This window comes from Alternaria incomplexa (assembly GCF_024043165.1).
Source record: "Alternaria incomplexa strain BMP 0042 chromosome Unknown scaffold_14, whole genome shotgun sequence".
NCBI classification, from domain to species: domain Eukaryota; kingdom Fungi; phylum Ascomycota; class Dothideomycetes; order Pleosporales; family Pleosporaceae; genus Alternaria; species Alternaria incomplexa.
In genome coordinates, this window is record NW_026249863.1 from 485,662 (window position 1) to 509,800 (window position 24,139).

Consider the following 24,139-nt stretch of genomic DNA (forward strand, 5'->3'; position numbering starts at 1 on the left):
TTCCGTTAATGCTCAACCCATCGAAACAGAACCTTGGATCATGTTCGCTCTGCGGCACTACACTCTGCAAAGAAGATACCGGTTCTGAGAAATCGCATCGACCTGTTGAAATCCCCTGCGGACACATCTTCGGCTCGGAGTGTATTGTAGAGCATTTTCGCAAGCCGGAGGTGTGGAGTTGTCCGTTTTGCGGGTGGAATCTGTTCGATGCGCCGCATCATCCTGTTACACCGAGCGAGGTTGTGGAGAGCTGTGATCGCATCTTGAAGTACCTGGATCCGCCCGTGCAGGTTAGCTTTCCCGCAAGCCCGCACTCGTATCTTGAGAAACTGGTCATGGTTTTTGAGGATGCGGATGCGGTACGAGCGCATTTCGACTGCTGGCTTAACGCTCCGTATGCGGCGTATGTCGAGTTGTTAGCGTTATTCGATTTGGCGCTGTATCTTGCGAGGGATAGGTTAGATGCTGCTGTGAGGGGGGACGTTATTGAGTTTAGAGAGGTGGTGGGAAGGCAGTTTCAGGTTGAGGCGAGGATTCAGTGGTTGGAGTTTTTGAGGAGCTGTCATCCTAATTCTCCGGTGGTTTGGTAGGGAAGCATAGATCGTGGCCTCTTCAGTGAAGGCTCGAGTCCATGGAGAGTTTTTGTTGCCTACCTCTAGTGAGATACCGAGTAGAACCTTGAAAACGTCTAGGGAAACGCCTAGCACCTTCCTCCAAGAGCTAACCCATCACAATAGTCCACTTCTCAACTCACCGACACCGTACGTCTTACCCCGGGTACAAGTATCTACAGAGGGAGACACCAACATGCATCGTGGTTCGTGACACGCAACATAAAGACCCCGTCCCACCTCCTACCACGAGTCATGCCACCACCCTCCGTCGAACCATTCCTCCGCGCCATCCGAACCCTCCGACTCGTCCGACACTTCGGCCGACAGCATCGGGCCTTGAGGATGCCAAGTCCTCCGGAACAGAGAATCGCAGTATGCAAGCATCTGCAAGTCTGCATTAGCCCACGGCAATTAGCACTTCCCGTAGCTTCGGCATAACTAAATAAGCTCAGCATGTGAAGATCACGCGCTCACGCAGTAGTCACGGAGCATCGGACATTACCCACGGAGCAAAAACAACAAGTATCGATTGAACCACGCTACCCAACAGGGCGCTCTAAGAATGGGTATAGACAAGAACAGGGACTTGCGATGAGGAGAAATCCTCTCTAGTGTAGGAAACAGGGTGTGTATGTATGTACAAGAAGAGAAAGAGGGGAAATAATGCAATGAGTGGTGACTGCAGACCAGCAAAAGGTCCAGCCTTGAATGTGTGTAACCAAAAAACGCCCAGCGATGCTTATACCCAAATGTCAATGCCAGAGTGAGGACTAGTTGAACAGAAATCAAGCCTTCTCCTTTTTAAAGCAATTCTTGAGGCGAAGCTTGATCTTGTACATGTACCAATCGCCCTTCCTCTTGAGTCCAAGACCTTCGTTGCCATCTTCACCAGCTTGAGTCTTGTTGTCTCTACTCTTACTACGCCCACCTTTCTTCTCTTGCTTGCGCTTCTTCTCGTTCATGACAAACATGCTTGTGGGACGTTTCTTGAGTCCAGGTCCGTCAGTGACGCCGGAATCCCACATGCCGGTTGTCGTGATGGGCGCATAAGCGGATTGTGTCTTGCGGGAACGTTCGGTTTCTGGCATGGCGGGCGATAGGAGCGGGGAGGCGAGGAGAGGCGCGGGCGAGCTTGGGCCTTCGGTTGATGGGGAGATGACGACGGGTGAGGGGATGGCGGCAGGGAGTGGGCGGGTTGATTCGGCGGAAGGACGTTCTATGGGTGAAGGGAGTGAGAGCTCTTTGATGCGAAGAAGCTCTACACTGCGTTTCATGGTGCGCTCTTCGGGGGTCTCAACGAGTGTCTGGTCTTCGAAAGTGAGGCCGTACTTCTTCCTCATACTGCCTGTCATGCTATGCAGGGCGGTGCCGGTGGAATTCGCACGTCGCGCACGTGTCTTGACAACAGGTACGGGAGAGGCATGTATCGCCGTTTTGGTTGACGCAGGCGAAGGGGGAGTATCCGTGAAGCTTGTCGTGCGACGGGGGAGCCTTTCCATGCTAGGTTTGAACATCCGAGGAAACGAGCGGCGCTTCTCGTCGAGAGTCGATGCTGGAGATGGCGAGCGCGGGCAGTCCAACATGGACATGGAGAATGTGCGGTTGGCGCATGGACGGAAGGTTGCAGAGGGTGTCAAGGTTGGAGGCGAAGACAAGGAGGGGCTCTCGGTCGCGAATTCTCTAGACGCAACCCAGACGCCAGAAGCCAAAATAAATTGTCGGAGTGCGTCGCCTGTCTCGGTGGGGAGCTTATCCGTCAATGTGTCCATGAAGGTGTTCATGTCGATGCTAGAGGTGTCGGTAGTAGGAGATTGGGTGTAGGAAGTTATGCTAGGCGTTGACGGCGAGGCAGCAGACGGCATTGCGTAGGTATCCATGACATCTATGCGACTGCGGGTCATCGTTGCAATGATGGGATGGCGCCTGGAGTTGACACTCAAGGTGCTGAAGGTAAACTTCTTCTCGTCTGGAGCTTGAGGAAGCGATGGCGACAGCGGCGCAGTCGTCGACATGCTCGACACACGACGCGAGTGGTTTGGCTTCAACACCCAACGAGCCTTCAGCGTCAGTCCATGTTCGTCAGTGCTATTGAACTCGTAGCCTCCGTTAGGCATGTCGGTGACTGCCCAGCGACTCGTTCCGTCGTTCATGCAAATCTCCGTTGTCTCAGTAACCCCCCTGTCGCACTTCCGTGAGCTGATGACGCCAATTATGTCGCGCGAGCCCCAGCGATCCTCTTCCGACTTGTTCTCGTCATCCTGACTGTTGTATGCTTCTGCTTGCGCAATGAGGAGATCGTGCGGTCCCAGTCTTTCCCGGGTGTTGAAGCTCCGCGAAAGACGTCTCGAGGCTCGTTGGGGGATGGCGGAGAAAGGGACGACTTCATAGGCTGGCTTTGGTCGCTGTGACGCAATGACTTGGTGTAGCTGCAGGGCAACTCTTTGCCGACTGTGTAGCTTGGAGCGAGTGTTTACCGGTCGGGCGATGATGTAGGAGGTCTTGGAACGAGGGGTCCGCTTCTTGGGCTTGACGCTGGTAGCATCGCTGCCGGAGGAGACAGGTCTCGAGGGAGCGAGGGTGATGGTGGCTTCGTCATGCGGCTTCTTCATCGCATCCCTATGCGAGGCGCGCGTAAGAGTGTCAGGGGCATCGGTCGTAGGGTCGGTATGGGTAGAAGGAAGGGTCGCCTGCGACGGTGAAGGAGTCTGGCCGCGCAAGACGGAACCGAGAAGGGAAAGCGGCATCTGCAGGAAAGAGCCATTGGTGGCGGGCGAGGCTGCACGCGGTGGTGAGCTCTCATGGCCGTGTTTGGCGGCGTCGGCGGTCAACATGTCCAGCAGCATTGCTCCAGCACTCAATCCAGGTGTGACATGCTGAGAGACCCGTCAGCAAACAAGGAAATGACGAAAACACAGGCGCAATCAGCGCATGGGACGCCATTGTTCTTATGAAGGCGGGCCCCAAGGGCTGTGCGCTGAAGTTTGGAGGTCGTGCCCCCTCAAGCGTAATAGGCACACCCACAGGCGACGAACAACTGGGGCTGACTTACAAGCCACAGCTAGCAGGCTGACCTTATGCAGGGAGTGGGCTGGCCAATCAATCGCTCCCTATAATCTGAGCTTGTGCAGCTGAGTGTCTCAGGACGCGGCGCAGGTGCAATTGCAGAAAACGAAATGGAAACAAAAAAGAAGCCGCCCTGATGGGCCCCCCGTCAGGTCATTCATCGGCCGGCAGGGCTCTACTCACCATCCGCATCGTCGACGCACAAGGCACACAGGCTCCAACGCCGGTAAAGTCAACCGTCGTCCGTCCCGTGGGCGCAGGGACGCCAGCAAAGCCGCATCCGGCAAGGGGCTAGAACGATTGGCCCATCGTGCATATCATGCACACTCGCTACGAGCCCCTCTTTTTGCTTCATCGGGGCGCGATTACTCGGCTTCGGCGGACAAAAGCTGGGGGGGCGGCTTACGGTGTGCTCATCGCCAGCAAAGAGACCGCTGACGGCGAGGTCTCACTTCGGTTCGGTGCGGACCTTTGAGCGAGCGCAGAAGACACGTTCCGCAGGGGTCCGAATACCTGATTATCTCACGATCTTAAGATTGATCATGCGGCACGGCGACCATGGAACCTTCATAAGGAACTCTGGGCAGTCAATGCACGGCGTATTCGTATCGACCGAGGGGAGCTTCGATTGGCTAGCCTTGCGATGTTTCAAGCGAACAACGCTGTCAGCCAAGCCACCCAGGAGGCATCGACCACGAAATTCGGATTGAAGCATCATGGCAAAAGTAGATCGCAGCTGACGCGAAGCTTGTCAAACTCGGGGGTGGCTGTTGTGATGTTCGCTACAACAATGGAACAAGGCACCCCGCAGCGCCTGAGGCTTACGCAACTCTAGGTACCATAAACGTCGCGAGGAGGGTTTCGAATTAGCCGTTACCTCACCGACAAAGCAGCACACCATTACGCCGTGCTGCACCTCGTGCTGCACGACCCGCTACAACTCACGATCTTTCTGCAAGCCGGCTCGCTTCTGATCGTCGGTTCCGTAGTGCTCCGCATCCCGCTGCTAAATTTTCACCGAGACCGACTCGTCAGCTGGAGGGTACATTACCGTCACGCACTCGGCTCAACCGAACTTCCGAGATATCTAACCTATCGAAACAGGAAAGCATTGCGTGCGAAAAGTATTACTATTCGCCCATTTGTCAAGATAACCCCGATTCTCACGGCCGCAACGATAGGAAAGTTGTGTCAGCGAGGGTCGCGATCTTTTGCAACAAGTGCAAATGCCAACGGACGAAATACCAGGCCAGGGCTTCGGTGCCCATCCATCAGCTGAGAGCCTTGTCAATTGGTTTACGCAAAATGGGGGTCAGCTCAGTCCAGACGTCCAGATCGTCTACAGCGACTCGCATGGCTTTCACATGCGTGCTGCGAGGCCATTGAGCTCCACTGTGGTGGCTTCATGCCCGTTGAAGCTGACGCTGTCTTCTCTCAACTTAGACCCAGGAGAGAAGGAGGTGTTGTACATCGAGAGCCCTCTTCAACGGTGTCGGGGGAAGATTCCGGATCACATTCTGACGTATCTGCTCTTGATTGAACAACGCAAGAGGGGCGATCAGTCGCCATGGCACGCCTACATCACATGTCTACCAGGGCCTGAAAGTATGGCTACGCCTCTGTGGTTTGACGAGAGCGATATCGCCTTTTTGACCGGTACCAGCCTAGCGCCTGCGACCAAGGAAAGAAAGGCTGGGTTGCAACACCAATGGGAAAATGCTGTGGCTGTCATGAAAGAGCTTGATATGCCTCTTGCTGACGAGATCGACCTGTAAGTTCTTTAGCGAGTGCGATTCAGCGCAATCTGTATCGTGTCTAGCGTGCACTATAAAGTCAGCACTACCTCTGCCACAACTGAGACACTGCAAGCGAGTTGTGCTTTTGTGTGCCAACAGCACAGATCTCCACATATATGGCTCACGATACACCGATACATCGGCTTTCTGGCGCAGCCTGCTAACGATCCTCAGCGATTCGTTACTATGGGCAGCCACCATCTTCACCTCGCGAGCCTTCATCTCGACCCACATATTACCGGAAAGAGAGACCATACCTATCCTCTTTCCGGTGGTCGATATCCTGAATCACTCTGTATCCGCCAAAGTAGAATGGGACTTCCAGCCTCACCAGTCTTTCACGCTCAAGTGCCTTGAAGGCGAGTCGTTTCAGCCTGGTCAAGAACTCTTCAACAACTACGCACCCAAGCAGAACGATGAGCTACTCCTCGGCTATGGCTTCTGCCTAGAGGACAACCCTATTGAGCAGTTTTCTCTGAAGCTCGCGTTCCAGCCGCAACTGCAGCAGTATGCACAGCAGCTGGGTTTGCTCAACCCTGAGAATGTACCTTTTGGCATGTCAAAGGATTTTCTGGCCACCGATCCCAACAAGGAGCAGCATTTTCTACGCGCCAAGGACCATCCATTTGGTCGCTACGATAATCATATACCGTTCTTCCGCGGTGTGCCTCCGTATATTGTTCACTTCTTCTTCATCCAGACGATCATAACTTCTGAAGTGGACGTAAGCACTATCGACATTGCAAGACCAGGCCCGAGAATTACTCTGCAAGTATTGGTACTCCTGCACCAAGCGCTGGAGCAGAGGTGCAGTACCCTTCCACTGCACATAGATCAGGAACCCCGGAACGACAAGCAAAAGTATGCGAAGATTTATCGCGACAGCCAGGCCAGGATCATCCATTCAGTGCGGCAAGAGCTCAAGGATGCGATTACCAAGTTGCGCGCACCCAACGCTGAACTTCCCACCCGCGCCTTGCACAGTCTATCGGATGTGCTGGCAGCCTTCAGCACCGACCTTCCAGAACCAGCAAAGACCTTCTCAAGCGCTCTCAACAAACATGGTATCCAAGGTCAGAAAAACGAAGGTCTGAAGTGGACGGTATTACTAACCGTCCTGTTGGCGTTGATGTTGACTACACAAGACACAAACGACATCAAGATCTTTGCTCTACTGCGAGACTTGTGCTCCAAACACACCCTTCCCACACTCGAAGACGGAATTGAAGACGTTGACACATACACCTTCGTCGACGAAAACCTCGGCGACTTTGTGCATCTCCCATCTGCAGATGCGAACGCCGCGCCGACGGATATACTCGACGACTTGGGTATGACGTTCGTCAACCAACCCGTCGATAGCACAGCACCTGTCTTCATCAAAGGACGCACAGAAAATCTCGGCGCTAGGATAATCATGTGGGCAATGAAGGTTGTAGAGAAAGACGTTGTACCTGTGTTTGAAGATGGGGGCATAGTACGATGCTTGTTCGCTAAAGCGCAGACAACGGAGACGGGGGAAAGCGACGAGACGTGGATGTACGAGTAGAACTAAAACACAATGCACGTGTACTTGTGCTCACCACGCAAACCACTCACTGCTATCATCTCTCAAGTTATCGTGTGTGTACCTGCGCACCCGCTTTGATGTCTTAATCACCACAGAGAAAATCCATCGTAAATACCTAGGCAGTCTGGTGTGTACCGCCGAGCGAACGCAAGTGAGAACCCACGAGTCTTCTGCTTTCACATATGATACCGAGCTGCTCGAACTTCGCAATTATTGCTGCTTGATACTGAGGGTAAAAACTGCAGACGCGAATCCGGGGAGTACATAGGTAGTAGAAGCATCACGTTACTACCATCCAGCCTGTACATCCTAACCTCACCACCACGGCCATTAACACAACTCCTCAAGGCAAGGCTTTTCGACTTCGAGAAGACAGAAGATATAGTCAAGTCAGCATCTTGGACTTACCCCAGCAAGCTGCAGTCTGGTCTCTCACTAGTCGTTGCGCTTGCCTTGGGCGACTACCGCACGCCAAGGCGACACCTCCACGTCTACTCTCTCTTTTCTTCGTCTTCAGTCACCTCACCACTGTGTTCCTCAGTTACCACTCCCCGCAGATTGAGACGTTTGACGCGCTCACTGTCAGCGGTCCTCACCCAATGGGGGTGATGGAAACCCCGCACTAGCGTGACAGCTAGCGTGTGTCCCCTGCAGCGTCTCGCTTTGGCAACGCCAACGCGTAAACACAGACCCTCCTTGAACAAAACACGACTCCACTTTTTGCTTTCTCACCACCACGCCTTCCTTTCGTCTACACTCGCTGCTTCTTATCGCTCTTATCGCCTGCTCTTCACGAGAAAGAGCGTTTATCGTCTTTAATTTCGCTCTTTCGTCCTGCGGGACACCATCACAGCCATGGCGGACGACTCCATAATGGACGACTCCGTATTCGACGAGGGCGCGAGCTCCGACTTCGCGCCCCCCGCGAAGCCCGCAAAGGTCACCAAGGCCGCTGCAAAGCCCAAGGCAGCAGCAACCAAGAAAGCAGCAGGTCCTGCGAAACCTCGAGGACGGCCCGCCGGCGCGGCTGCAAAGCCCAAGGCAAAGGCCGCCCCCAAGAAGAAGGCCAAGGCTGTCTCAGACGATGAGAACTCGGACATCGACATGGACGCGGACCCTGTCAACGACGACGACTCACTTCTAGACGACACACCACCGAAAGCCAAGAAGGCAGCAGCCCCGAAGAAGTCCAGCGGCAAGCCTCTTGCAGACATCGCGAACGAGAGCTTCGGCGGAGATGCCGACGATGTACCAATCTCGGCCCCCAAGAAGGGCGGCGCCAGCAGCAAGTACCAGATGGTGAGTGCGCAAGATCTAGATAGCAAAGAAATGGCTAACCCATGTACAGTTGACGCATTTGGAGCACATCATGAAGCGCCCGGACACATATATCGGCTCCGTAGAGCGCCAGACGGACAAGATGTGGGTGTACAACTCAGAGAGCGAGTCGATGGAGTTCCGCGACGTCTCCTACGTCCCCGGTCTCTACAAGATCTTCGACGAGATTCTCGTCAACGCGGCCGACAACAAACAGAACGACAAGAACATGAGCGAGATCAGGGTCACGGTTGACCGCGAGTCTGGCGAGATCTCCATCAAGAACGACGGCAAGGGAATCCCAATCGAGATTCACAAAGTTAGTCGCCTTCAAACCCCAGCCAAAAACACTACTGACCCAACTAGGAACACGGCATATATGTACCAGAGATGATCTTTGGTCACCTCCTCACCTCCTCCAACTACGACGACAACCAGCAGAAAGTCACCGGTGGTCGCAACGGTTACGGAGCCAAGCTTTGTAACGTTTTCAGTACCGAATTCACAGTCGAGACGGTCGATTCGAAACAAAAGAAGAAGTACAAGCAGACATGGACTGAGAATATGAGCAAGATGGGCAAGGCCAAGATTACCGACATCAAGGGCGACGACTACACCAAGGTCAGCTGGAAGGCCGACTATGCTCGCTTCGGAATGGCTGGTATCGACGACGATTTTGAGGCCATCATCAAGCGCAGAACCTACGACATGGCTGGTACGCTACGGGGCATGAAGGTCTACCTGAACGGCGACCGCATCAAGATTTCGTCATTCGCGAAGTACATGGAGATGTATACCAAGTCGATTTCGCGCGACCAGGGCAAGAGCGAGGACGACAAGGAGAAGGACGTCATCATCACAGACAAGCTTGACCGCTGGGACATTGGTTTCGCCGTGTCTGATGGTTCCTTCAACCAGGTCTCTTTCGTCAACTCGATTGCGACTACGTCTGGTGGTACCCACGTTAACCACATCGCCGATCAGATCATCGACAAGCTTATGGCGATTGTCAACAAGAAGAACAAGGCAGCTGTCAAGCTGAAGCCTGCACAGATCAAGAATCATCTCTTCCTGTTCGTCAACTGTTCCATCGTGAACCCGGCCTTCACATCGCAGACCAAGGAGCAGCTCACGACCAAGGCCAGCCAGTTCGGCAGCAAGCCGGTCCTCAGTGACAAGTTCCTGAACGCCATCGCCAAGACGGAGGTCATCCAGAACATCATGCACTTTGCGCAGCAAAAGGCCGACCAGATGATGAAGAAGACCGACGGCAACAAGCGCAACCGTATCAGCAACGCAAAGCTCACAGATGCCAACAAGGCAGGAACCAAGGACGGACATCTCTGCACGCTCATCCTGACTGAGGGTGAATCAGCCAGTGTACTTGCTTTGGCTGGTCGTGCCGTAGTCAACCAGGATCTGTTTGGTGTCTTCCCGCTTCGTGGTAAGCTCCTCAACGTCCGAGACGCGACCGTCGACCAGATCATGAAGAACGCCGAAATCCAAAACATCAAGAAGTTTATGGGACTTCAACATAAAAAGGAATATACGGTCGCCGACATGAAGAGCTTGCGCTACGGTCACCTCATGATCATGACAGATCAGGATCACGACGGTAGTCATATCAAGGGTCTACTCATCAACTTCCTCCAGTGCCAGTTCCCGAGTTTGCTCAAGATTCCCGGCTTCCTATTGGAGTTCATCACGCCCATTGTCAAGGTCTGGAAGGGCGACCCCAAGAACCCGCGCGGTATGAAGAGCTTCTTCTCCATGCCTGAGTACGAGGAGTGGAAGGAGCAGCACCAGCACGAGAAGGGATGGGATCACAAGTATTACAAGGGATTGGGTACCAGCGACATTCCCGATGCCCAAATCTACTTCAAGGATCTTGACACCCACATGAAGCGCTTCCAGGTCATGCGTGAAGAAGAAGAGAAGCTCATCGAGCTTGCTTTCTCTAAGAAGAAGGCGGATGCTCGTAAGGACTGGTTGCGCGACTTCGTCCCCGGTCAGCATCTTGATCTTACCACTCCCGACATCTCGTACGACGACTTCGTGAATAAGGAGTTGATCCTCTTCTCCATGGCCGATAACGTGCGATCAATTCCCTCGGTTATTGATGGTCTGAAGCCCGGTCAGCGCAAGGTTCTCTACACCTGCTTCAGGCGAAACATCAAGAAGGATGTCAAGGTCGTTGAGCTCGCTGGTTCCGTGTCTGGATCTACCGATTACGCTCACGGTGAAGCCTCCATGCAAGGAACCATTGTCAATCTTGCACAGAACTTTGTCGGTACCAACAACATCAACTACCTGGAACCCAGTGGTAACTTTGGTTCTCGTCTCAAGGGTGGTGCCGATGCTGCCAGCGCCAGGTACATCTACACACGCCTATCGCCATTTGCACGACGAATCTTCCACGGCCACGATGACGCACTGTTGAAGTATGGTGAGTCAGATGGCCACAAGATCGAACCTGAGATGTTTGTTCCGATCCTGCCCACGATTCTTATCAACGGTTCGAGCGGTATCGGTACTGGTTGGAGCTCTGAAATTCCCAACTTCAACCCGATGGATATTATCGACAACATCAAGCGTCGCATGCAGCCAGGTGCTACCAAGGAAGACATGCTGCCAATGATTCCATGGTACAAGGGCTTTAATGGCACAACGACAGTGCTCGGTCCTGATCGATACCAATTCACTGGAGTTGTCCGACAAACTGGCGACAACGAGGTTGAGATCACTGAGCTGCCAGTTCGTTACTGGACACAAGACTTCAAGGAGAAGCTTGAGGAGATCATTAAGGCTGAAAAGGGCCCTTCATACATCAAGGACTACATCGACTACAACACGCCCGACCGCGTCCACTTTATCATCAAGATGGAAGACAAGTACATGGCAACAGCTCTTGCCAAGGGTCTGGAAGAGATGTTCAAGCTCTTCAAGCCTCAGTCTACTAGCAACTTGGTCGCTTTCGACGCCCACGGTCGCATCCACAAGTATGCAAGCGTTCTCGATATCATCGAGGAGTTCTACCACGTCCGTCTGCGATACTACGAGAAGCGAAAGCAGCATCAGCTTCAGGTCATGGAGAAGGAGCACCTGAAGATGACGAACCAGGCCAGGTTTATCCAGATGATCATCGACGGAAAGCTCATCGTGTCAAAGAAGAAGAAGACTGTGCTTGTTCAAGAGCTCAAGAAGCTCGGCTTCACTCCTTTCCCCAAGGTCGAGGATGCTAAGGCTGCTGGTGAGGTCGAGGATGTCCAGGAGGATGACTCAGAAGATGCTGAGACGGAAGTGTCCGCCAACGATTACGACTATCTGCTAGGTGTAAGTGCTACAAAACCTTTTCCCAATACCAAAACTAACGTTTTCTAGATGGCTATCTGGTCTTTGACCCAAGAACGTGTCGAGAAGCTTCTGAAGCAGATCGGCGAGAAGCAACATGAGATCGACACTCTCATCAAGCTATCACCAAAGGACATCTGGACTGTCGACCTTGAAGCTTTCATGGATGAATGGAATGTCCAGCTGGACGAAGAAGTCAAGCGCAAGAAGAAGATCGCTGCCATCACTCGCCGACCTTCCGCAAAACTTGGTATCGGCGGCGGCAAGGGCAAGGGAAAGAAGAAGAGAAAGGCAGATGGAAGCGACTCGGACGACTCCGGATCCGACTTTGGCCCGGTTAAGAAGAAGGCAAAGCCGAAGAAGGAGGGGCTGCTTAGCTATCTCCAGCAAGAACCAGTCAAGAAGCCTAGTGCAGCAGAAGCTCTCAAGAGCAGCACCGCGTTCGGCTCAACCGCGCCGCAGAAGCAGGGTACCTTGCTCACCCATCTTGTCAAGAAAAAGGAGGAGACGCCCCAGACGGAAGGCGGAGAAGATGGTAGATCAGCTTCCGCAGACTCTGCACCAGCGCCAGCTGCAACCAAACGGGGTCGCCCAGCTGCTGCAAAACCCATCAAGAAGGATCCGCTTTCGGACGATGAAGATTCCGACGTATTCGCTGCAGTCGCCCAGGAGGCTGCAAAGGAGCCGTCCAAGACCACAGCTGCACGTACTGCTCGCAGCGCAAAGAAGCAGGCCCCCAAGTACACCATGGGCAGCGACTCCGATGACGATGATGACGATGACCTTCTCGGCGATGTTAGCAGCATGGTCAAGACCATCGGATCCGGTACGAACGGCGTTCCCATGTTCAAAGCCACCACCACTGCGCGCCCAGCAGCACCCGTAAAGAAGAACAGTCCCATCGAGCCCATCGAGATCGACGGCGACACCACAAACTACGAAGGTCTGATGCCCCAGTCTTCACCCCAACGCCCTCCTCCTCGCAACATCCACGACACAATCATGAGCTCTGACGAAGACGACTTCGATCTCGGTGTCAAGAAGCCCGTCGCCAGCAGACTTACCAAACCCGCCGCGAAGCCCAAAGCCGCAGCCGCTAAGCCCGCACCCAAACCCAAGGCCGTTGCGAAAAAGCCTGCAGCTCAAAGCCCTGCCGCAAAGGCTTACGCGAAGAAGCACGGCAAAGACGCGGAAGCTGCTAAGCCCGCAGCCAAGGCCAAGAAGCAGATCACCATCGACTCTGACGAGGATGAGGAGATGGAAGATGCGGACGCTATTGCCAACGACATCTTGTCTGACGAGGACGAGGATGAGCCGACTCCCAAGCCAGCCAAGCGTGCCCCTGCTGCGAGACCAGGTCGCAGGGCTGCTGCTAAGCCGGCGAAGTATGTGGTTAGCGACGATGAGGCGGAGTCGGATGAGGCTTCTGAACCTAGCTTCGATGACGACGATGATAGCGAGTAGATTGCTTGCTCGCTTGTCTTGTCGTTGGGTGCATGTGGGTGGGTGTTTTATACCCCGGTGATTTGGCGTTGTGGGCATGAGAGTGTTTTCCCTCGTCTTCATGGGGGGATGGGGTTGAACTCATGGGTGGTTCATCGGCGTTTTGGCGTCGCTCTCTTTCGATATACTTTATCGAGTGTGCATATTTACTAAGGATATACTTCAAAGTTGCTTGAGCTATTAACTTTGTGATTGTCAATGCTGTGTGCTCGAGGTCTGGACATGTGCGTTGCGTGTTACAGTATCTGGTTTACACACTAACATCATGCTACCAGCGAAGTTATCCTAGGCGTCGTCCTCCTATACCAATGGCCAGCGAGCATAGGCATACCCGTCATCACGAGCTGCAGTGTATACATTCCTGGAAGACTGCAGTATACTCAAGCACCAGACGCTTCGCACATCACCATACTCGTTAGCTCCGTCATGTCTAGGTACCAGTGACTTCTAGCCTCTCCTGGTACTCCGATACTACTACCTTATTCCATCAGTGAATGCACGGGTTTTATTTGTCTTGTCAACTATACCATTCTAGGCCCTTGTCCTCCGCCTGATCTTAGTGGACTTCTGGGACACTACAAGCACCTACACGCCAGCAACAGTACAGGCGAAATCTTGGGGGATATTGTTGGCAATCGCCCCTTGTAGGCCTACAGGTTCAAAGAAGACAATCGCCTACTCAACCTTCCCTAGAAAAGCGGATATGGACATCGACAACACCTCCGTCTCCATCGACTCCGCACTCCAAACACACGAAAGATTCCTCCTACGCACCACATCTACCCTAGCCCTCGCGATACTTCTCTCCAGACTACTCAGCCTATCACACGCGTATCGCGCTGTCATCCTCCTCTGCGTCGCCACCTATATCCTGGTTTTCGCCTTGACACGTTACTCCACGAAGCTACCCTCGGAAGAAGACGATACGCCACCGCCAGATGTTGATATCACTCCCACTCTGAGCCGGAAAGGCTATTTGACGATGCAGACCTCGCCTACGTTTGAGAGAGTTCGGGGAGAGGGGGAGGCTACGCCCACGAAGGCTGTTGTGTGGCCGAAGAGTCAGGCGTGGAAGAATGGGGGGAAAGTCAAGATGGGAGCGGAGACAACGATTCGGGGAGAGTTGATGGGGAGTAAGGGCAAGGACGTAGGAGAGACGGTATCGGGAAAAGGTGGTGGATCTCAAAACTACCTCCTCGTTGATTGTGAACTCAGCTCTATGTTTCTCAGCAAATGATTAACCAACCACGATTCTCGCTCTCATCAGCCGTTGCTTCCTTTATACATTGGATTAGAGGCGCCTTTTCCCTGATCCAGATCTTGCGTCCACCATGATTGGGGTCGTCCAGCCATCTTCCAGCCTCGAAGAACCGAAGTAGATCGTTTGAGCTGGTAGTCGTGATATGACGATCAAGACCACCCCTATCTACAGTGATACCAGGGTTTGCCCAGCCGATCTTCTCGAAAATTCCCGAACGATTCAATTTTTGGGCTAGCTGTTCCTCTGCTACCGGCGTGAGGTCATGCTCGGTGACATAGCTCGCGAAGGTGAATGCCTCGATCGAACTCTTCCAATTAATGCTGACATGCCAAGGCATGCCTGCAGTTGTGAGTTTGAAGCGCGTATGGAGATACAAGTTTTTCTTGAAGGCGCTCAACAGGTGTTCAACCACAGCCCCTGTAGTGTCCGCTCTGGCTTCGATGCCCTGGTAATCAGCGCCGTGGAAGACTTTAACTCTATTCACCTCAGATTCGTGGAGGAAAGAGGCAGTAGCTGCTGTCTCTAGACTATAAGGCTTCTCTGTTAATCGATCGAATCCGCCAAACTCCTTGTGATATCGAAGCGAGCCCGGAACAACAGAAATGGCAGTGGATGTAGTGGTACAGCCAACGTCGCCTTCGATCACGGAAGAATAAGCGACATATCCACCAAAGGCAACTGCTAGATCAGCTTCATTGACATCCGGTACTCCCGGAAGTAGTGCCTGCAAGGCCTCCGCTCGGAACGTGCTCATCTCTAGATACGTTTTCGGACTCGATCTATGATGGGCAAATAGCACTTCCTCTAGCACCTTTCTGTTCTTGAAACTTTGGGCGTATGTGCATAAACGAAAAGCTTTGTTCGAAGGCAGGCGATCACAAAGGCTATAGTACACAGCTTCTGTCGCCACATGTATCGCGGGAGTAACAATCGATTTGTTACTGATGAGCTCGGCGACTTCCGCAGGACCTGAGTCGGAAGAGAAGCATTTCAAGATCCATTTGTCCAAAGGAGCGTCGTCCAGAGTAGCACAAGACTCGATATTCCGACGGATAGCGTTGAAGAACTGGTTCTGCTCATCCTTAAAGTAACGGTCAACGACCCAGCCAAACTCTTTGATGATACCAGTGTGTGATTTTGTGAAGTTCTCTGAGCAGAGCGTGCGCAAGTCAACAAACCCCATTCTTCGAGACCCTAAGGTGCCGATTTCATAAGCAGTTTGAATTAAAGCTGCCGCGAGTTGCCCCATCTGGTCGATGTCGTTTTCTGCTAGGCTATATTGAAACATAAGCTTGTTCCGCGCGCTTGCAAGTTGTATGTAACTGTGCTGTTTTTCCAAGTGGTGCATGCCAGCGAAATGATCACTTCCGATCAATACCGACGATACCTTCCCTTCAGCACGCCATTCTTGTATTGTCCAGCGGTACCCGTCAGTGATTTGAATGGAGATTCGTGCGGAAGAATTGCCGAAGAGAAGCGTTCCAAATGAAACGCATTCCGTATCTTCAGGGAAAAGCCAGAGAAATACAGAGGCGAGCCAAGGCGCTGTTTCTGTGCCTTCTAGTGAAATCCTCTTCACTTCGTCGTCTTGGAGAGCTTCGAAGACCCGGGACAATATCTCTGCAACGTTCTCCAAGGACGGGCGTGAGAAGATAGCTGTCGTCTGTTTGCCCATGTTACGCAAATTTCCTGAAATCTCAGACACTGCGCGATTGTATATATCTGCAGGGAGTATCGCATCACCGTATCCGGCAAGACAGTCCACCAGGTCCTCGATTTGTCCCTTTGAGATTGGTAGCTCCCTAATGATCCGTGACTTTTCGATCATATCGAAGAGTATCGCTGCGATCTCTGAGTTTGTAAAAACCGTCTTGCATGCGACTACGAGCAAGAAGGCTGCAATGCAGGAGACAGACGTTCGCATGATGTTTGCCACTCCGCCCGTTGGGAAGCCGATGGATACTTTGAGCCAATCGAATTGCTTAGAATTGACGTTTGACAGTGCCTGAGAACCTTCTGAGATCCGACGGGTGGAGAGATTCCCTTGTATCTTCATTCCAAGGCGTTCCAGGGTGAGCAAAGCCTGAGAATGAACATCGTCGTGGCTTGTTGCTTTCCATACAGCGAGGAGAGCATTTTTGCTGTTGACAAGCGTACTGACCAGGTCCACCTGAGGCTGTATGGCATTACTCATCCTTGTAACAAGAGCCTGCAGTTGTCGTGGCGATCGAGTTTAGCTGTTATGAGCTGCGGGCGAAATGTGAGATCCGTATGTTGTTTCTCGCGTCGGATATCAGGGACTGTTGGAACATTAGTTGCTTGGCTTCTAGCTGATTATGAAACGACCTACACTGGTATCGATTTCCAATGTTGTTTACGATGGTAACAACGAAGCGCGATCTCACGAGGCTAGCTAATGGTAGGGCAGTAACGAAGCCTTGCGTGAGGCATTTTTGCACCACAGGGCTTGACCTTATAGAGAGCCTGCCGGCAACATGTCTCGCAAGACGCGACGAGGTGCTTTCCCGTCGAGGTATAACATCGGCTACGCGGGTAAAGGCTGGTTGCGTCTGACCGGAAGCCTCATGATAAATAACAACTCGTAGACCTCCCGTATGGAACCCCGCATTCACCGGCTATGGGTATACTTGAAGGCTTTCTGATTCGTCCACGATTTGATACAGGCGCTGCACCAACGCCACAACGCGATAATGCAAGTAAATCTACCACTTCTTCACCAATCACTAAGTCGTCTCTGTTTTGGGTCAATGCATCTTTTGCCTACTTCCACCACAATATAACAACGAGCTTTGAGTGGTGCAGATAGCAGGATACCCCACCCATGGGACTACCTCATGCAGTGATGACCTGGCCGTAATTGTGCCATGCGTATAAACTTCTCCAGACAATGGCTTGATCCATGTTTGGTGCTCATGTATAAACATGCAGATCGAACGATTTGACTAGGTCGATGTCAGCTGAACTCACCGATGGAAATGTCGCTATCATAGGTAAGAAATGCTAAGAAACTGCCAGTCCCATGCCCGGAAAGAAAATCGCAGCTCGCCGTTCAGTACGACCACTGAGTGAACGATGCGACGCCGCGCACTTACGTCTTCCAGTTGCTCACCCGAGAAATCACGGCACCTCATACAAGAAAAAACCCGAACAGGTCTGCAGACTACATTGAGACAAAAGCTTGCAAAGTAGATGACCTAACGTCAACGTAGACTCCAGGGTGTTCAGCTTTTTCCTAGGTTGGCGTGACGGCTCAAGTCCATAGATGTGACGTCATGATGAACAAACTCTTCCAAAGAAACAATGTCGGCCATTGAGATGATCTTGGGTATCGTAATTCCATATCATTAACTATAGTATTATTACAATCGCTAAAGATCAATGCAAACGCCACATAACGGTCGTACACGTGTACTGGTATCCTAGAAAAACCTCCGCCTTGGTCCAACCAGCATCGGCTTCAAGCACGATGTATTATCCACCTTTATATCATACATATTCCAGGTGACATTGCGCGATTTGATGCGAGCAGGCTCAGACGTTGCTGACATCTGATCGGGTATTCCAAGAAGCGTCGGAATAAGACTTATAGGTGTTCTAAACCTGGCTCATGGAGGGACCGCCACGGCGGATACCACCGCGCAGGTTGGCGCCGCTGCCGCGTCCGTTCATGATGTTGACGGCGAGTGTGGCGACGAAAGCGGCCCATCCGAACCAGAGGAAAGCGGTGGTGGCCTGGGCTTGACGGCAGTTCTGCTCGGTGTCTGCGGAGCTGTTGAGGACTTTGTTGGAGCGGGTGTATCCCTAATACATGTTAGATTATGCGCTCAACAGAGAGATCACAGATAACTTACGGCGTTCGAGCAGCTGTGTGCGCCGATGTATGCGGGAAGCGCGACGGCGGCGCAGAAACCGAAGAGGACGCTCAGTCCATCCATGGCAATGTCCACAATGGGGATGCTGAACTTCTCGATGAAGGATGTGGGCAGGAAGTATAGCAATGTGAACAACCACCATACACCGACGAAGAGTGAGTAGTTGATGATGGAGTGCGTTCCGTTCCACGCGCGGGCGATGTTGTTGCCCATGAATGCGGTAACGAGAATGGCGCAGATCAACTATACGATGTTAATGAGGTTCCTTCTTCGATGAGTCAATGCCACAACATACCTGCCAGGCGCGAAGGCCCATGGAGACAGCCCTTGACACCATATTGCTGATGTGTATATGGAAAATGTGGTGGTTGGGTGTAGTATGGATGCAAACGAAGTCAAGTTCGTCGTTTCTAGCAAAGCGTTAGGTTTGCGGTGGAGATGAAATGAATCGGGTGGCTGTTGTAGATGAAGGCGATCTGCTGTAGGAGGGCTGGGCTGGGGCTGGAGAATTATAGCAGTCGGCGGCTGGCGGGAGGAAGCGGGTCTTTGTGGCAGCGTCATAGGACCCTGGGCGACTGGCAGTGACGTATGAGGGTCCAATCGTCGCTTCCACCTCCGGAACTATCGGTACTTGCCTTGTTGGTAGCGCCGATCACGACGTGCGGATCTTCGACGGAAGATGGAATTGGAATTGCTGCGTGGTGTTTGTTTGCGATAAAGGCGATCATTCGCGTGTGCATTGCTCGAATACTATATATGATTTTACGTTGTTACGCGGCTGTTCTCCTGGTTGCTGCGCAACAACAGCGATGATGCAAGTCGGCACAGGGATGTCCATCAGCGCTATCAGCCACGCTGACGCCCCCAAGCGCTTCGCTCGCATGACCGCACCGTCACCCTAATTCTTTTCTCCGAGGGGGGCTACTGCAGTCTTCTACGTAACAGCTCATGCTATGACATGCGCTGTGGCTTCTGGACCGTCGCCGACACGTAAAGTTTGTCTTGACGACATGAGGTTTGACGTTGGTTTTGCACGTGGAGGAGGTTTGGATCTGCGGATACTCGCTCCCCGGATCGACGACGTGATCGCCATCGTTGCGCTCCGTGCGAACTGTTGTGTGACGCGGTTGGACCATGTTTGCAAATCGTCCTCGCACGAGCATTGCCGGCGAGCCAGTCATGATGTATGATCTAAATGCCATGTTCTTGGATTGAAAGGTCCTCGCAAGGGACATACTGTTGCAACTTCTGCGCTATATAGTCTTGCATGATATTGTGAAACGTAGCGGACGTGTCTTGTTGGGAACCGGCCCTTTCGCGTTGTTGACGTTTCTCAGAAACCTTCTTTGTGCCGTCGAGCATGCGAGTGTTTTATCGGCCACGCGACATCCTGGCGCGCAGACTTTGCTCAATGTGGAGTGGATTAGTAACATCAATCCATCACGCATTGTCTACATGTCAAGTACAAAGTCCAGTTACATGCATCAATAAAGCATACCAACAAAGCAAACATGTATCATTCATCTACATCATAATGTCCAACCCGTATCTGTATTGCAAAGACAAGAGTCTCAGTCTAGGCGACTTTTTCAGATTGGCCGTCCAGCTACCCATCGCTGCCCGAGAGCAGGAGGGTAACACGGACGCATTGATCTTCGACATTCTTTCGACAGCGCCAACAAGCGGCGTGCACCAAGTCACCCCTTCCCATACCAATGAACCGGCTTTGAGAAGGTGGCTTTATGTCGGTTGTCCGAGAAGGACTCGTTGTAATCCTGTGAAGCAGACGCCGGCGATTTGAAGGGAGATAGCGCAGCATCGCATGAGCTGTCTCCCGGAGGAGGAGCTGAGCAATGTCCTCGAGCATCGGCCATGTTTGTGTAGCCGCCCGAGCTCATTATCCTCATACTGTTCTCGACTCGAGGCTCCAATGTAGTCTCAAGGTAGGGGTTTCGCTCCGACGAAGGGCAAGCACATCGAGCTTGTAGGCGCCATGCGTGGTCGAAGACCGTTGGGAGAGGAGGCAGAAGCCGGCCGGATAGCCAGTGCATTGCGGGGGTGGTGGGGAAGGTGGTGTAGGAGACACGGAGGAGCTTGGAGCTGAAATTTTCAGCGAAAAAGCGGTTTGTGGGCTGCCGAAGGGGTCAAAGCGGAGGCAGGAGGCTGGGGAAGGCGGAGCAGGCAGACCAGAAGCTCGCGAAGAGAATCCACAGGGAAGGCGGCAGTTTGGGAGGACATCTAGGAGACATTGACCTTCTTCAGCACTTCCACAGCAGCTTGTTTGCCGCCGTGAAGGTCAGTGCTGATTGCTGCACCCTTTTGGTGACCTCGATGCTGTCCAGCTTTACCTTCCTGGCTGCCCAAGGTCTGGCCTCATCCCACAGACAGAGTCCTAGCACCACCCTCCTTCCCCTGCATGAAAGGTAAAGGCGGAGGTGTTATAGAAGCTCTTTGCCTTGAGAAGCCTTCCCTTATACCCCTTGTCATAGTGTTGTGATGTTGTTATGATGTTGTGATGTTGGTCTTGGTCCTTCCTCGGGCAAGCGCTGGTGTTGTCCGTGATGTTGCTCGAGCCTCGACCAAAACCTCTCAAATCACCCCACCCCCTTGAGCCCACCAACCCCCGATGCGCCCTCTGTGAAGCCATCAGGAGGTTGTGGTCCTACTCTTTGAAGTTGGGCTGCCTCGACACCCTGCGCCTCCGCCTCGGGGGTTCAGCGATGTCTTCTCGACTTCGGCAAATCGCTCCCTCAACTTTCAACCACAAGACTCCCGCCGCCCAGACGACGCATACTCACCTCCTTGATGGACCCACATACCACAGAGAGCTCTACCAACAGTATAGGAACGGCAACATGCTCAGCGAGACTGCTCGCGGCCTCCCCGCCATACGTACCAGACGGCAAGCCGAAGACATCACGCCCTCCTCTTTGCCTCCTTGCGGAAGAGACTTCAACGAATACGAAAGAGACAAGAACGCTTCACACCGTCGACCACCTCATACCAAGGTCGGCTGCCACTCCGACGATACTGCAATGCCTGTTTGGAGACCACCCTACGCGACTCCGCGGTCATAGCAACAACAACAAGTATCCTCGAAGACGGCGGCAGGCCACTCCAAGGCGCGCACCACCCCGAGAATGCTACTCTTGAATACAAAGGGCTGGCTGGACAACAAAGAAGTTGAGCGGAAGCCCCTCTATACTCCGCAACCATGATTGCAACACATTCTGCATACGACGGCGAGGTATCATGTCGACGCAGTCACCACCTTCGGAATACTGCTCTGGAATACGAAAGGCTAACCAGGCAACACAGAAGTAGGTTAGCGACCATTGGACTCAACGCGAACAGAGTTCATCCCTTGAAACCGAAGCGGCTTTCGGAAGCGGACACCATAGTCGAGCAGACACAATGACCAACCCCGCGGGGGTCCGCCCAACACCAGGACGAGGATACTCGTTGGCGGCTTCTGGACCGTACCCCGCGCAACTGCGAACGATACCCCTGCGAGATTCGAGTCGACACAATACAAACGCCACTCTCGAGGTTGGTGTGGCTTCCTGTGGTAGGCTGGGACATCAACAACGCGGAGAATGGTCCATATGTACGCACTTTGCAGATGCCATCAGGCAAGTCCAATACGAGCATGCGCCAGGCATTGCCACAACCATGCGGGACATTGGAAGCCGAGGGGCATTCTACTTTGACCGGGACGCGGATCAGAACATCGGGGCAAGGTACTTGCGATGCCGTTTGGTGACAGCCGGATGGCCTCCACATCGGACCGAGCACTTGATCGGTATCCCAAAAGAGGTTCACAAACGTCGGTTGCGACAGGGTTCCTTCGAGTCGGGCAGCCCGATCTGTGGCAATACCATACGTACCTTAAGAGCATACAATGTTGGCAAATATCCTGCAACGACAAACAGAATTCCAAAAGCCCACGGCCGAAGAACGAGCGACCGTTTGAACAAGGCCTCAGGCGGCGAACAGACGTGCGGGCGCATCGTTGACTGGAGGTACCGCGGGGCTTGGTTGTCCTCAATAACGCCAATGCTGTGCGCAAAATGCGGGGTTGTCAGGATGCCTCGCAGCCAATATGCAGAGCCGAAAGAGGAGACTGTCCAACAGCATGCCGTGCCTCGTGTGCTCGACACCAGCCAAAGACACACTGTAATACCCTGTCGGCTGCAGATGGCGAACATGTCGCGAACCACTCAGATGTCTTCGCGGGATATGTTGGTCGTTAGCTCCAGGAACGCTCGTTGTGTAGCCATCGGTTGCGATACGTATATCAAGGGCGGCGTCGAATAGGAGAGGCCCAGACGTGTCCACAGAGATCAACGCGCTGAGCGGGGCATGCCGCGGGTGCGTCAAGCAGCTAAAGAGCTTAGTATTGAGGCCATGGTTGTCGTCGAGACCGCGTGACCTGTTACACTCTAGGGCTGAAAGTGTCCGCAGTGCTGCTTAAAGCTGTTCCGGGGTGCGATAGCCTGACGGGGATGCAGCGTGACTGATGGCGCTTGAAGCGAAACAGAATGGCGTGCAGCAAGCATGAAGCCCTAGAAGAGAAGGGATGGATGTCTTCCGACGGGCCCAACCGAGTCCAGACAGAAGAAATGAGGGGTTCGTTGACGAAACCCCAGCCATGCAGCCCAACGCATCGTCGATCAGGAATTGGGCTAAAGAAGAAGGATGAATCCTGATGGAAGTCGATGAAGCTGTGTTGTCGAGAGGTGGTTACAAGAGGTTTGACGAAGGCCGACGGTTGGATGAACCGGGCCCTGTCCGGCGAGCTTCGCTACCCCCCAACAGCGCAGCAATTTGCAGGAGTTCGCCTGAAGCATACACGGCTAGCCAAAGTTGGGATGGCCGTCTCCGCATTTCCTGCGCAACGACCCTTCACAAGCCCCTGACCCTTGGCCAGCCCGGTGAGCTGCAGAAGCCTCAAAGGCGTTGCATGTCTGCTTGTCTCAGAGACTTACGTCTCGTCTCCTGTAATGAGCATCCTGCCTCGTCTTCCTCCTCTTGCCTCCCTGTCAGCCACATTTCGAAGTCTTTGAGATCGCCGTAAGCTCGCCGCGCTTGGGCTGGTGGAGTCGTCTCCTGATCTGACAAGGCGCGCGGAACGCAGGGTGTCTGCCGCGTCTGCTCCCAACGTTTCGAACGATCGCCAAGGCGAAACTCTGCTGCTGTCAGTCTGGCCTCTGCGGACGGTGCCCTCCCTATTATATTCATCTGTTCTGCCGTCCATGTCAGAGGGCGACATGTGCTTGCTCTAGTAGTCGCACGTCCATCCTCCGAACATTTGTCCTTGATCTGCGGGACAGCCTTGGGTTTAGCAGCGTGGCGCTTCCCCACACTCCAAGGACCCGGTGCCTTCTTGCCGATCCTAGGCTTGTGTGATTCCATGCGACGACTGATGCCATAGCGGATCGTGTTCGTGTTCGATATCTTCGAGAAGAAAGACTAGGGATAGACTGGTTCAAGAGTTTGGCGCTTGGTTTGCGACGTTTTGAGGTATGTCTTCGCCGATCTGCGACGGTTGTGCCCGCGCAGCTTCGTGTCGCAGAGCTTGGGGCTCTCGTCCAGTGCTAATTGGCTTCCAAATCAGTTTGTTTGAATAGAGTCATTGTGGGATAGAATATACCAGGTATGTACCCCTTCCTTTGGCATTCCGCGTCGTGCGCACGTCGTCGTCGCGCCCGTCTGCTGCGGCGGCGGGTCTGCGGCGTATCCAGGCTCTGCGATGTCGTGCATGTGTATGC

General features: G+C 53.2%; 5 protein-coding genes across 5 annotated transcripts; 3 read left to right on the forward strand and 2 right to left on the reverse strand.

Moving 5' to 3' along the window:
• Positions 1 to 1,399: 1,399 nt before the first annotated feature.
• J4E90_008888 (uncharacterized protein) lies at positions 1,400 to 3,445 on the reverse strand (the record flags this gene model as incomplete). The annotated part of the gene is made up of 1 exon (XM_051438410.1): positions 1,400 to 3,445. The coding sequence occupies one exon, from the start codon at positions 3,443 to 3,445 to the stop codon at positions 1,400 to 1,402; it is 2,046 nt and encodes a 681-aa protein (XP_051287720.1).
• Positions 3,446 to 4,903: 1,458 nt separating this feature from the next.
• J4E90_008889 (uncharacterized protein) lies at positions 4,904 to 7,022 on the forward strand (the record flags this gene model as incomplete). The annotated part of the gene is made up of 2 exons (XM_051438411.1): positions 4,904 to 5,448; positions 5,648 to 7,022. 2 exons carry the CDS (start codon positions 4,904 to 4,906, stop codon positions 7,020 to 7,022), a joined length of 1,920 nt encoding a protein of 639 aa, XP_051287721.1.
• Positions 7,023 to 7,898: 876 nt separating this feature from the next.
• On the forward strand, positions 7,899 to 13,175 carry TOP2 (DNA topoisomerase 2; the record flags this gene model as incomplete). The annotated part of the gene is made up of 4 exons (XM_051438412.1): positions 7,899 to 8,342; positions 8,392 to 8,679; positions 8,727 to 11,693; positions 11,742 to 13,175. 4 exons carry the CDS (start codon positions 7,899 to 7,901, stop codon positions 13,173 to 13,175), a joined length of 5,133 nt encoding a protein of 1,710 aa, XP_051287722.1.
• A 742-nt stretch (positions 13,176 to 13,917) lies between these two features.
• J4E90_008891 (uncharacterized protein) lies at positions 13,918 to 14,451 on the forward strand (the record flags this gene model as incomplete). Its single annotated transcript, XM_051438413.1, has 1 exon — positions 13,918 to 14,451. One exon carries the CDS (start codon positions 13,918 to 13,920, stop codon positions 14,449 to 14,451), a length of 534 nt encoding a protein of 177 aa, XP_051287723.1.
• Positions 14,452 to 18,090: 3,639 nt separating this feature from the next.
• J4E90_008892 (uncharacterized protein) lies at positions 18,091 to 18,705 on the reverse strand (the record flags this gene model as incomplete). Its single annotated transcript, XM_051438414.1, has 3 exons — positions 18,091 to 18,297; positions 18,348 to 18,611; positions 18,664 to 18,705. 3 exons carry the CDS (start codon positions 18,703 to 18,705, stop codon positions 18,091 to 18,093), a joined length of 513 nt encoding a protein of 170 aa, XP_051287724.1.
• Between the last annotated feature and the right edge of the window lie 5,434 nt (positions 18,706 to 24,139).